General features: G+C 34.6%; 1 protein-coding gene across 5 annotated transcripts in view; it reads left to right on the top strand.

The window, feature by feature from the left end:
- HDAC8 (histone deacetylase 8) overlaps positions 1-13,576 on the top strand; it is a 235,979-nt gene that overhangs the window by 93,744 nt on the left and 128,659 nt on the right. Inside the window, exon 10 of one of the 5 annotated variants that reach the window (XM_058536187.1) lies at positions 5,789-5,812. The exons of the other annotated variants lie outside the window; for them this stretch is intronic. Coding sequence (XP_058392170.1) covers positions 5,789-5,797 — 9 coding nt within the window. The 3' untranslated portion in view covers positions 5,798-5,812. Of the gene's footprint in view, positions 1-5,788; positions 5,813-13,576 lie in introns of those variants that run through there. 5 annotated transcript variants of the gene reach the window in all.

The following is a 13,576-nucleotide window of genomic DNA, read 5'->3' as shown; positions in this document are numbered from 1 at the left end:
GCTAACATCCATTGCCAATCCTCCTCTTTTTTTGCTTGAGAAGATTAACCCTGAGCTAACATCTGTGCCAATCTTCCTCTATTTTGTATGTGAGACACCACCACAGCGTGGCTAGTGAGTGCAGTGTAGGTCTGTGCCCAGGATCTGAACATGCGAACGCGGGCTGCCAAAGCGGAGCGCTTGGAACTTGAACCACTCAGCCATGGGGCCGGCCCCCACTAGTCTATTTTTTATCCATCACCATACATTAAAAACTTCTATTTCTAAGATGGAAGAATTGGAAGCATAATCTAGCCTTTTTCTAGAAATAGTTTAACCCCAGTAGCAACTACCTATCCTTTACAAGAAGTACCAGGTATCCTAGCTGTAGGAAATAGATGTATCCATTGGAAAACACTAGATTGCCAATGAAGGGAAGGGAGTTGGTAAGGCAAGCCCAGTATTAATATTAGAAGTGATTACTCGTGAGATTTCAATCATAGCCCTCAAGAGATACAAAATCAGTGATGCCATAAAGCCAGTGATCAGAGAGTTAGTCCCAGCCCAGGAATTGGGGAGCCAGGTTGGCCAGCAAGGCATGGAATAAGGAGGCAATCCCAGCTGGAAGAAGAGTTAGGCCCAGCTGGGAAAGCTGAGAGAAATAGAGCCTGCCCATATGACTGGTCCAGGTATCTCTACCATAGGGAAAGTTCAAAGGTGACATGGGGTCCCATAAAAAGACTACCACGTGGCTAATTTAGCAAATCACCCACTCTGTGTAATAAGGTTTATGGACTATATATACAAATGTTCTGTAATCCAGTAATACTATTTGGATCCTCTAATCTAGGAGAGAGTAAGGCAGTTATATTATATCATGTATTCATATATATGTATATGTATACATATATACAGATATATCAGATATATGTATATACCTGAATCATCAGGTAGGTTTATTAACAAAATTTAGTGAACAAAAAATATTTACTTAACCAAACCACTTTTGATAGACTAGTTGGATAAACTATGCCTCATTCATATGAGGGACTATATGTAGCCGTTGAAAAGAATTAAGTTGATTTATATACAAGAGTATGTTACTAATGTAAAACAGTCTTGCAGGGCAATCTGTAGATTGCACTGAATCTATAGATTGATTTGGGGAGAATAACATCTTAACAATGTTTAATCCATGAATTTGCTATATCTTTCCATTTACTTAAGTCTTTAATTTCAAACTTTAATTTGTACTTTTCAGTGAACAGGTCTTACACAAATTTTGTTAAATTTATCCCTAAGTATTTCAAGATTTTGATGTTATTATCAACAGTGTTTTTAAATTTCAATTTCCAATTGTCTGTTGCTAGAATATAGAAATACAATTGATTTTTAATATTTATCATGAATAATGTAACATTGCTAAGCTCATTAGCTCTAGTAGCTTTTTTGTAGATTCCTTTGCATGTTCCATGTATACAAACATGTCATCTGTGAATAAAGAGAGTTTTACTTATTCCTTTACAATCTTCATGCCTTTTATTTCTTTTTCTTGCCTTATTACACTGGTTGGGACCTCCAGTGCAATGTTGAATAGAAGTGGTGAGAGTGAACATCTTTGTCTTGTTCTCGATCATAGGGGGAAAACACTTAATCTTTCACTATAAAGTGTGATGTTAGCTGTGGGTTTTTTCGTAAATGTCCTTTTTTAGGTTGAGGAAGTTCCCTTCTATTCCTAATTTACTGCAAATGTTTTTCACAAATGAGTGTTGAATTATATCAAATACTTTTTCTTCATCCATTGAAATGATCATATGGTGTTCTCTTATTCTGTTAATACAGTAAATTGCATTAATTGTTGCTTTTCTTAAATGTTAAACTAACCTTGCATTCCTGGGATAAACCCTACTTGGTCATGGTATATTATCCTTTTTATATATTGCTGGATTCAGTTTGCTGAAATTTTGTCGAGGGTTTTTGTGTCTATGTTGATAAGGGATGTTGACCTGTTGTTTTCTTTTCTTGTAATGTCTTTGTCTGGTTTTGATATCAGGGCAATGCTGATCTTATAAAATGACTTGGGAAGTATCCTGCCTTTTCTGTTTGCTGAAAGAGTTTATGTAAAATGGATACTATGTCTTACTTAAATGTTTGATAGAATTCACCAGTGAAAACATTTGAGCCTAGAGTTTTCTTAGTAGGAAGGTTTTTAATTATGAATTCTATTTCTTTAATAGTTATATAGCTATTTGAATTTTCTATTTCTTCTTGCTTCCATGTTGATAATTTGTCTTCAAGGAATTTGCCCGTTCACTCATAGTATTCCCTTCTTATTGTTTTAATGTCTGTAGGAGCTGTAGTGATATCCCCTCTTTCATTCCTAGTATTACTCACTTTCCTTTTTCTTGATCATTTTAGCTTGTGGTTTATCAATTTTATGGAACTGTATTTTTTTTTCAAAGAACCCACTTTTAGTTTTATTGATTTTATTTTTCTCTTTTCTCTTTCATTATTTCTGCTCAAATCTTTGTTATTTCCTTCCTTCTACTTTGTATTGATTTTTAGTTCTTTTTCTAGTTTCTTATGATAGAAACTTATTTCATTGATTTTAAACCTTTCTTTTTTCTCATATAAGCATTTTATGCTATAAATTTTCATCTAAGCACTGCTTGAGCTGCATTCCACAAATTTTGATATGTTGTTTTCATTTTCATTTAGTTCAAAATATTTTCTAATTTTCTTATTTGACTGATGGGTTATTTAGAAGTGTGGATTTTTAAAAATCGATTTCCAAGTTTTTGAGAACTTTCCAGATATTTGTCTATTTATATTCATTTTAACTTTGTTGTGCTCAGAGAACATACTTTGCATGATTTCAGTCCTTTTATATTTATTAGAATTGGTTTTATGGCCCAGCATATGATCTATCTTGGTGAATGTTTCATGTACAGTTTGCAAAGAATATGTATTTTGGTGTTATTGGGTAGCATTTTCTATCATTATCAATTGGTTCGGGTTGGCTGAGTGTTGTTTGTCTTCTATATCCCTACTGATTTTCTGTCTGCTTGTTCTGTCAACTACTGAGAGAGTTGAAATCTCCCACCATGGTTTTAGATTTGGCTATTTTTCCTTTCAGATGTGTTGGTTTGGGCTTCATGTATCTTTGAAGCTTTGTTATTAGATGTGTACACATTTAGAGTTGTTATATCTTCTTGATGAATTGACCCCTTTATTATTATGGAATATTCTTCTTTGTCTCTGGTAATATTCCTTGTTCTGAAGTCTATGTCTGATTTTTATATTGTCACTCCTGCTTCGTTATTATTATTATTTGTGTGGTATATCTTTTTCTGTCCTTTTAGCCTATTTTGTCTTCGTATTTAAATTGTATTTATTATGAACAGCATATAGTTGGATCATGATTTTTTTAATCCAGTCTGACAGTCCCTGCCTTTTAATTGGGATGCCTAGACCACTTATGTTTAAATAAATTATTTATATGTTTAGGTTTAAGTCCATCTTCCAATTTGTTTTCTATTTGTCCCATCTGTTCTTTGTTCCTTTCTTTCTACTTTGCTGCCTTCTTTTGAATTAAATGAATTTTTTTTAGGATTCCATTTATCTCCTTTATTTGTTTATTAGCTATAACTCTTTGTTTTGTTTTTTTGTGGTTGCTCTGGGGTTTACAGTATACATTTTTAACTTATCATAGTCTACCTTCAAGTGGTATTACACTACTTCATGTATAATATAGCACACTTATGGTAGTGTTCTACCATTTTTCTCTTTTCCTTCTTTTGTGCTATTGTAGTCATATATTTTACTTTTGTATATATTATAAACTCCATGATACATTGTTATTGTCTTGATTTAAGCAATTATTTTCTTTCATTTTTAAAGTATTTATTAATTCATTTAAAATAAGAATAATAAATCCAGTACATGTTAGCACAAATAACATGTTGTGATTAAAAAAACTATATTTTACAAGACATAAGGAAATTTCATGAGAAGAATGGCATTGCTATAAATTTTTGCACATCTCTATAACATCTGGCTTAGTAAATGATGGCTGATTTCTCATACCTGCTTCTACATTCAATGTGTTTTGATGTTGTTTTTATTAAAGTATATGAAGAAAATCCATCTTCACATAGATATGTAGTTGGAAAAAGGAGGAGTATTTTAATAACCTTTACTGATAATTGTGGATATTCTTCTTTGATACTATACAAAAACTCTACAAATGATAGTTTCTTAAAGGTTAATGCTGTGTGGAATATGAAACTATGTCAATGAACTTTTTATATAGTGTTACATTAAAATTCATTGGTCATCTTGTACTTTCAATGCATATTTGACCCATATTATACATATCACTTATTTGGAAAATATTGGTTCACTAAGTTATGCAAATATTACAAATGTTGAAAAATTTTATGCAATATCAAAAAATCACATTAATTGATATCACCACTGATCGCATTGGAACAAAGTTTAAGTTTTGGGAAGCTGTTAAGCTTACAGTGGCAGAATGAAGTTTTTCAAAATTCTAATTTTCACTCAAAAATGTGAATATTATCATTGTCAACAAATAACATCAGTTGATTACCGTAAAGTGATAGGCTCACTTCATTTTTGAGAAAATATCTACTAGTTACCCAAGTATTTAGTTGTAGTTTTTCCCTCTTTCAAGCAAAAATGGTATTCCATGAAAAGTGGCTAGTTAAGCTACAACTTAATCACAGATGTGCTTTTCCTCAAGACAACCACCATAATATAGTTATAGTTTATATCAGAAGCACCTTCTGCATACCTCCTGTTTTGTCACACAGAATATTAAATCCAAGATCAAGATTTAATAATTTTTAGTGCTTCACCAAGGACATTCTTAAGTGAAATTGGATTTTTTTTTTTTTACTGCGAGTACATGGCAGTAAAGAATACAATAACTGCTGATATACTTTGGTGCTGCTGCCTTAATTTATACCATGATGCCAGCAGTTTTACCCGCCATTGCTTTTGCACCTTTGTGCACATATAAGCAAAGTTGCTCCAGGATAAACCATGAGATTCAAACAAGGTTATTCAGCACTTTCAATATTTTAGTACCACTTGTGTTTGTTGCCAACCATTCACATAAAAAAGATCTTCTTCAAAGATTAGTTAGTGCTGATACCACATGACCACAAGCAAAACAGCAAGTCTACCCACATTTGTAGACTTGTCTGTTTGTAAGGTAAAAGTACAATTCTGCAAATGAGATAGTAACTAAGTCTTTATGTTTAGAGCTAAATGTTTAAATAAACAAGTTACTGTGCCATTGAAAAGAGGCAGTGCTATGAGTGATTTTACTAACTTTTCATCCAATAGGCATTGAGCAGTGTCAACTGTCCAAGGCTTTATTGGTCTCTAAGCCATTATATGCATTTCTCCAATCCATGCAGTGAAATAACTTACACATAAGATGATTCAGTAACTTTTTCATTTCTAGTTTGAAAAGCTCTAACAAACAATTTTTGGTTTTTAATAAGCTCATCATGTCTACACTTAAAACACTCAATTTCTTTCCCTTTAACTATGAATGAATAGTCTGAAAATAATGCCACAACTTAAATAGCAAATTATTTTGAAACTTTATGAAAATGTTCTATGCATGAGACACTATAAGGTAAATTAATGACATATATAAAGATAATTTTAATCGTATTTTCATTTCTTACTTACAATTCCACCCATGTCTTTGAAGTAAATGTCTTCCTTCCATGAGTCAGAGCCCTCACTGATACCTCAGTTTCATCTTTTTCAGCTTCTTTAAACATAGATGTTGCAGCTCTGGTTTGAGAAAGCAAGTCTTCTAATCTCCTTTTATTAAGCCAACAATCCATTTTCTTGTTATATTTCTATCTAGGTGGAAGTAAAATTCTGAGATTTCAAAATAATGATTTACTAAACAATAATAAACTTACAGAGATTATAGCAGGTATAACTAAGGATACCTTTTCCTGTCCCTCTTGTGGTTAGGAAGTCCAGGCACTGGTTATGGTGCCAGTACTTCAGAGGAGAGAACTGAGAAGCTTAAAGGAAGGGATGGAAGAGAAGACCCAGAGCCCAACCAGGCAAGAGATCTCGTACTAGGAGCACCTGCTGTATGGGCCCCAGCAGGGAGTGCAGGGAGGCTAGACAGCTACTCATACCAGCCAAGGGATGCAATGCTCAGCTGGGCTGTGCCACCTTTTGGCTGGACTGTGTGCTCCACTTACCCTGCCACCAGGCTGACAGCCTGCCTCACTCCTCCACTGCCTTTGGTGGTATTCCTTTGCAGTCAGCACATATGCAGCCACCACTGGACCTGCTGCTCCCAACATGGCCCTAAACTATTTAAATAAATTAAAAGATGAGTAAGAAAATATCTTTTATATTTGCCAATATGTTTACCCTTTTTAGCATTTTTCAATCCTTTGTGTAGATCCAGGTTTACATCTGGTAAAAGTTACATTCTGCCTATAGAACTTCAGTTAATTTTTCTTATAATGTAGGTCTGCTAGCAACAAATTTTCTCAGCTTTTGTTTGAAAGGTCTTTATTTTGTCTTAATTTTTGGAAGATATTTTCCCTGTATATAGAGTTCTAGATTGATAATTTTTTTCTTGCAGAACTTTAAAGACATCATTCCATTGTCTTCTTGCCTGCATATTTCCTCATGAGAACTCTGTAATCGTCCTTTGTTCCTTTGTATAATACATGCCCTTTTTTCTCTGGCTGCTTTTTAACTTTTCTCTTTGTGACTAGTTTTCAGCAGCTTGATTACAGTTTGCTCAGGTGTGGTTTACTTTGTGTTTAGCCTGTTTGGGAGTCATTGAACTTCTAGGATCTGAGGATTTATAGTTTTCAACAAATTAGGAAATATTTCAGCCATTATTTCTTTCCTGTCATCTCTTTCTCTCCTCTACTTCTGGGACTCTAAGTAAACCTATGTTACACCAGTTTTATTGTCCTATAGGTCACTGTGACCCTTTTAATTTTTTTTCAGTCTTTTATTTCTCTCTGTGATTCATTTTGGAGAGTTTCTCTTGCTTTGCCTTCAAGTGCATTGATCTTTTCTTCTGCAGTATATATCTGCTATTAATCTCATCCAATGAAATTTTCCTTTCAAACATTGTATTTTTCATCTCTAGAATTTCTATTTTAAAAAATATCTTCCAAAAAATAGAATCTTTAAAAAAAAACAATAAACAGGAAAAAAATCTTCCACTTTTCTCCTCATTGTATTCATATTTTCTGTATATTCTTGAACATATGGAAGATATTTATAATAGCTATAGCTATTTTAAGGTCCTTTCTACTAATTTCATTATCTCCATCATTTCTGAGTCTGTTTCTGTTGACTGATTGTTCTCCAGGTTATAAATCACATTTTCCTGCTTCCTTGTATGTTTAGTAATTTTTTTAATTAGCTATCCAACATCATGAATTTTCCATTGTTGAGTGCTAGAGTTTTTTCATATTGATTTAGAGAGGATTGTACTTTTTTTTGATAGACAAGTTATTGTGGATCAGTTGATTTTTTTCTTTTTTTGAGGTTTGTTTTTAAGCTCATTTAGAGTAGGTTTTGAGTAGCCTTTACTCTAGGGCTAATTTAGCCCATTTTGAAGGCACTGCCCCTCTGAAGTTTCTACTGATGCCCCACGTATTTAGTGAGGTCTCTCCACTTTGGCCCTGTGAGAACTCTATGAAGTGTTCATCTTACAGCTCCTCAGTAATTGTTTCTCTGGAAGTTTTTCTAGACTATCTTTGTAGAGTTTTATCCAATACATGTTCAGATTGGTATTCATCAAAAGATTCAAGGGAACCTCTATGCATATTTCTAGTACTCTTTTTTTTTGGCTTAGCTCCATCCCCACAATTTCTAACCACCTTGGCCTTTCTGAACTGCAATCTCTGTCTCCTCTATTCAGAGATTGCCAGGCTCTGTTTGGATTCCCCCCACCCCCACACCACAGTCCAGGGTTTACCTCCAGGCAGAAAGCTGGGGTGATGGTAAGGCTCACCTCATTTGTATCCCTTTTCTCTCAGATCACTACCTTGTGTTGCATATTGTCCAATGTCTGAAAATAAATGTTTCCTATATTTTGCCAATTTTCCAGTTGCTTCTAAACAGAAAATAATTCCACATTCTCTTTTGCCTCAGAACCAGAAGCAGAAGCCCTTTACTTATCTGCTTTCTATTTTTTTCTGCCTTCATTTTTGAAGGTATTTTTTTCTGAATATAAAATTTTAGATTGACAGTTTTTTAGTTTCTTCTGTCCTCCATTGTTTCTGATGGAAAGTCAGTCTTGTTCTTATCATTATTTCCCTGTATATAATATGTTTTTTTCCTCTGGCTGCCTTTATAAATTTATCTTTGGTTTTCAGAACTTTGACCATGATGTGCCTCAGTATACTTTTATTTGTATTTATTCTGCTTGGGATTCCCTGAGTTCCTGGATCTGTGGTTTGCACTTTTGGATATAATTTGGAAAATTATCAGCCAGTATTTGTTCTTTTTGCCCTATTTTCTCTTTCCTGTCTTTCTGGGACTCCAATTACACATGTGTTAGATTTATTGATACTGTCCTGCAAGTCCCTGAAGCTCTTGTCATTTTTTTTCCAATAGTTTTTCTCTGCTTCAGTTTGCTTGATTTCCATTGATCTATCTTCAAGTTTACTAATTCTTTCTTCTTTAATACTCAATCTGCTATTAATCTCATCCAATGAATTTTTGTGTGTGTGTATGTGAGGAAAATTAGCCCTGAGATAAATTCTGTTGCCAATCCGCTTTTTGCTGAGGAAGATTGGCCCTGGGCTAACATCCATGCCCATCTTCCTCTACTTTATATGGGACACTGCCACAGCATGGCTTGACAAGCGGTACCTTGGTCCGTGCCCAGGATCCGAACCTGCGAACCCCAGGCCACCGCAGCAGAGTACACAAACTTAACTGCTACACCATCGGACCAGCCATGTCCAATGAATTTTTTTACCCCATCCCATCCAATGATTTTTTAAACTTCTTCATTTTGAAATGGTTTTAGATGCACAGACAATTGCAAAAATAGTACAAAGAGGTCCCATGTATCCTTCACTCAGTTTCTCCCAATGGTAACATCTTATGTAACTATAGTACAATATCAAAACCAGGAAATTGACATTGGTACAATCCACAGACATTACTCAGATTTCACCAGTTTTACATGAACTCATTTGTGTGTGTGTGTGTGTATTTAGTCCTATGCAATTTTATCACTTGTATAGATTGAGGATACGGAACTGTTCTATCACCACAAAGATCTCCCTTGTGCTGCTCTTTTATAACCACAGCAGCCTTCTTCTCTCTCCCACCCCATCTCTAATCCCTGGAAGCCACTAAACTGTTCTTCATGTCTGTAGTTTTTTTATTTAGAGAATGTTATATAAATGGAATCGTGCAGTATGTGACCTTTTGAGATTGGTTTTTTTCACTCAGCATAATTCCCTTGAGATCTATACAAGTTGTTCCATGCATCAGTAGTTCATTCCTTATTATTGCTGAATAGTATTCCGTGGTATAGGTGTACTATAGTTTGTTTAACCATTCATCCACTGAAGAACATTTGGGTTGTTTCCAGTTGTTGGCTATTAAAATTAAACATTCATGTACAGTTTTTCTGTGGATGTAGGTTTTCATATTTCTGGGATTGATACCCAGGAATGCAATTGCTGGAATATATAGTGTAAGTATAGGTTTACTTGTTTAAGAAACTGCCACTTATGCTTTCTTTTTATCACTGTTTATATAGTGTGTCTTTTGCCATCATTTTTATTTATTTTTTTATTTTTTTAAATTTTTTGTTTATTGCAGTAACATTGGTTTATAACATTGTATAAATTTCAGGTGTACATCATTATACTTCTATTTCTGCATAGATTACATCATGTGCACCACCCATATACTAATTACAACCCATCACCACACACATGTGCCGAATTATCCATTTCACCCTCTTCCCTCCCCCCTTCCCCTCTAGTAACCACCAATCCAACCTCTGTCTCTATGTGTTTGTTTATTGTTGTTGTTATCTACTACTTAATGAAGGAAATCATACGTTATTTGACCTTCTCCCTCTGACTTATTTCACTTTGCATAATACCCTCAATGTCCATCCATGTTGTCACAAATGGCTGGATTTCATCGTTTCTTATGGCTGAGTAGTATTCCATTGTGTATATATACCACAGCTTCTTTATCCATTCGTCCCTTGATGGGCACTTAAGTTGCTTCCAAGACTTGGCTATTGCGAATAACGCTGCAATGAACACGGGGTGCATGTATCTTTATGCATTGATGTTTTCAAGTTCTTTGGATAAATACCCAGCAGTGGAATAGCTGGATCATATGGTGGTTCTATCCTTGATTTTTTGAGGAAACTCCATACTGTTTTCCATAGTGGCTGCACCAGTTTGCACTCCCACCAGCAGTGTATGAGAATTCCCTTCTCTCCACATCCTCTGCAACACATGTTGTTTCCTGTCTTGTTAATTATAGCCATTCTGACGGGAGTGAGGTGATATCTCATTGTAGTTTTGATTTGCATTTCCCTGATAGTTAATGATTTTGAACATCTTTTCATGTGCCTGTTGGCCATCTGTATATCTTCTTTGGAGAAATGTCTGTTCAGGTCTTTTGCCCATTTTTTAATTGGGTTGTTAGTTTTTTTGTTGTTGAGATGCATGAGTTCTTTGTATATTTTGGAGATTAAGCCCTTATCAGATGTATGGTTTGCAAATATCTTCTCCCAATTGTTAGGTTGTCTTTTCGTTTTGTTGATGGTTTCCTTTGCTGTGCAGAAGCTTTTTAGTTTGATGTAGTCCCATTTGTTTATTTTTTTCTATTGTTTCTCTTGCCTGGTCAGACATGGTGCTTGCAAATATGTTGCTAATACCGATGTTGAAGAGCGTACTGCCTATGTTTTCTTGTAGAAGTTTCATAGTTTCAGGTCTAACATTCAAGTCTTTCATCCATTTGGAGTTAATTTTTGTGTATGGTGTAAGGTAAGGGTCTACTTTCATTTTTTTGCATAAAGCTATCCAGTTTTCCCAACACCATTTGTTGAAGAGACTTTCTTTTCTCCATTGTATGTTCTTGGCTCCTTTGTCAAAGATTAGCTGTCCATAGATGTGTGGGGTTATTTCTGGGCTTTCGATTCTATTCCATTCATCTGTGTATCTGTTTTTGTGCCAGTACCATGCTGTTTTGGTTACTATAGCTTTGTAGTATATTTTGAAATCAGGGAGTCTGATACCTCCAGCCTTGTTCTTTTTTCTCATGATTCCTTTACTTATTTGGGGTCTTTAGTTGTTCCAAATAAACTGTAGGATTCTTTGTTGTATTTCTGTGAAAAATGTTGTTGGAACTTTGATAGGGATTGCATTGAATCTATAGATGGCGTTAGGAAGTATGGACATCTTAACTATGTTAATTCTTCCAATCCAAGAGCACGGAATATCTTTCCATTTCTTTGTGTCTTCTTCAATTTCTTTCAGCAATGTTTTATAGTTTTCCGTGTACAGATCTTTCACCTCTTTGGTTAAGTTTATTCCTAGGTATTTTATTCTTTTTGTTGCAATTGTAAATGGGATGGTATTCTTAATTTCTCTTTCTGCTACTTCGTTGTTAGTGTATAGAAATGCAACTGATTTTTGTATGTTGATTTTGTATGCTGCAACTTTACGATATTCGTTTATTACTTCTAAAAGTTTTCTGGTGGATTTTTTAGGGTTTTCTATATATAAAATCATGTCATCTGCAAATAGTGACAGTTTCACTTCTTCCTTTCCAATTTGGATCCCTTTTATTTCTTTCTCTTGCCTGATTGCTCTGGCTAGGACTTCCAGTACTATGTTAAATGGGAGTGGTGACAGTGGGCATCCTTGTGTGGTTCCTGTTCTTAGAGGGATAGCTTTCAGTTTTTCACCATTGAGGATGATATTAGCTGTGGGTTTCTCATATATGGTCTTTATTATGTTGAGATACTTTCCTTCTATCCCAATTTTATTCGGAGTTTTTATCATAAATGGATGCTGTATCTTGTCAAATGCTTTCTCTGCATCTATTGAGATGATCATCTGAATTTTATTCTTCATTTTATTAATGTGGTGTATCACGTTGATTGATTTGCGAATGTTAAACCATCCCTGCATACCTGGAATAAATCCCACTTGATCATGGTGTATAATCTTTTTAACGTATTGTTGTATGCGATTTGCTAGTATTTTGTTGAGGATTTTCGCATCGATGTTCATCAGTGATATTGGCCTGTAATTTTCTTTTTTTTCTGTGTTGTCCTTGTCTGGTTTTGGTATCAGGGTAATGTCGGCTTCATAGAATGAGTTAGGGAGCTTCCCCTCTCCTCAATTTTTTGGAAGAGTTTGAGAAGGATAGGTATTAAGTCTTCTTTGAATGTTTGGTAGAATTCACCAGGGAAGCCGTCTGGTCCTGGACTTTTATTTTTGGGGAGGTTTTTGATTACTGTTTCGATCTCCTTACTGGTGATTGGTCTATTCAAATTCTCTACTTCTTCTTGATCCAGTTTTGAAAGGTTGTATGATTCTAAGAATTTATCCATTTCTTCCAGATTGTCGAATTGGTTGGCATATAGCTTTCCATAGTATTCTCTTATAATCTTTTGTATTCCTGAGGTGTCTGTTGTAATTTCTCCTCTTGCATTTCTGGTTTTACTTATTTGTGCCTTCTCTCTGTTTTTCTTGGTGAGTCTAGCTAAAGCTTTGTCAATTTTGTTTATCTTTTCAAAGAACCAGCTCTTGGTTTTATTAATTTTTTATATTGTTTTTTTGGTCTCTGTTTCATTTATTTCTGCTCTGATTTTTATTATTTCCCTTCTTCTACTGATTTTGGGCTTTGTTTGTTCTTCTTTTTCCAGGTCCTTTAGGTGCATTGTTAGATTGTTTACTTGAGATTTTTCTTGTTTGTTGAGATAGACCTGTATCGCTATAAACCTCCCTCTTAGAACCGCTTTTGCTGTATCCCATAAATTCTGACATGTCCTATTTTCATTTTCGTTTGTGTCCAGGTATTTTTTGATTTCTTCTTTGATTTCTTCGTTGACCAAGTTGTTGTTCAGTAGCATTTTGTTTAATCTCCACGTATTTGTGGCTTTTCTGATTTTCTTCCTATAGTTCATTTCTAGTTTCATACCGTTGTGGTCAGAAAAGATGCTTGGTATTATTTCAGTCTTCTTAAATTTATGGAGACTTGTTTTGTGGCCTAATATGTGATTAATCCTGGAGAATGTTCCATGTGCATTTGAAAAGAACGTGTATTGTTCAGTTTTTGGATGGAATGCTCTGTATATATCTACTAGGTCTATCTGTTCTAGTGGATCATTTAAGGCCAATGTTTCCTTATTGATCTTCTGTTTGGATGATCTATCCGTTGGTGTCAGTGGAGTGTTAAAGTCCCCTACTATTATTGTGTTACTGTCTATTTCTGTTTTTATGTCTGTTAATAATTGCTTTATATATTTAGGTGCACCTACATTGGGTGCATAGATATTTACATG

Source organism: Diceros bicornis, chromosome X (assembly GCF_020826845.1).
Source record: "Diceros bicornis minor isolate mBicDic1 chromosome X, mDicBic1.mat.cur, whole genome shotgun sequence".
NCBI classification, from domain to species: Eukaryota; Metazoa; Chordata; class Mammalia; order Perissodactyla; family Rhinocerotidae; genus Diceros; species Diceros bicornis.
The sequence above is the reverse complement of the archived record's forward strand: the minus strand, read 5'-3'. Positions and strand labels throughout refer to the sequence as shown.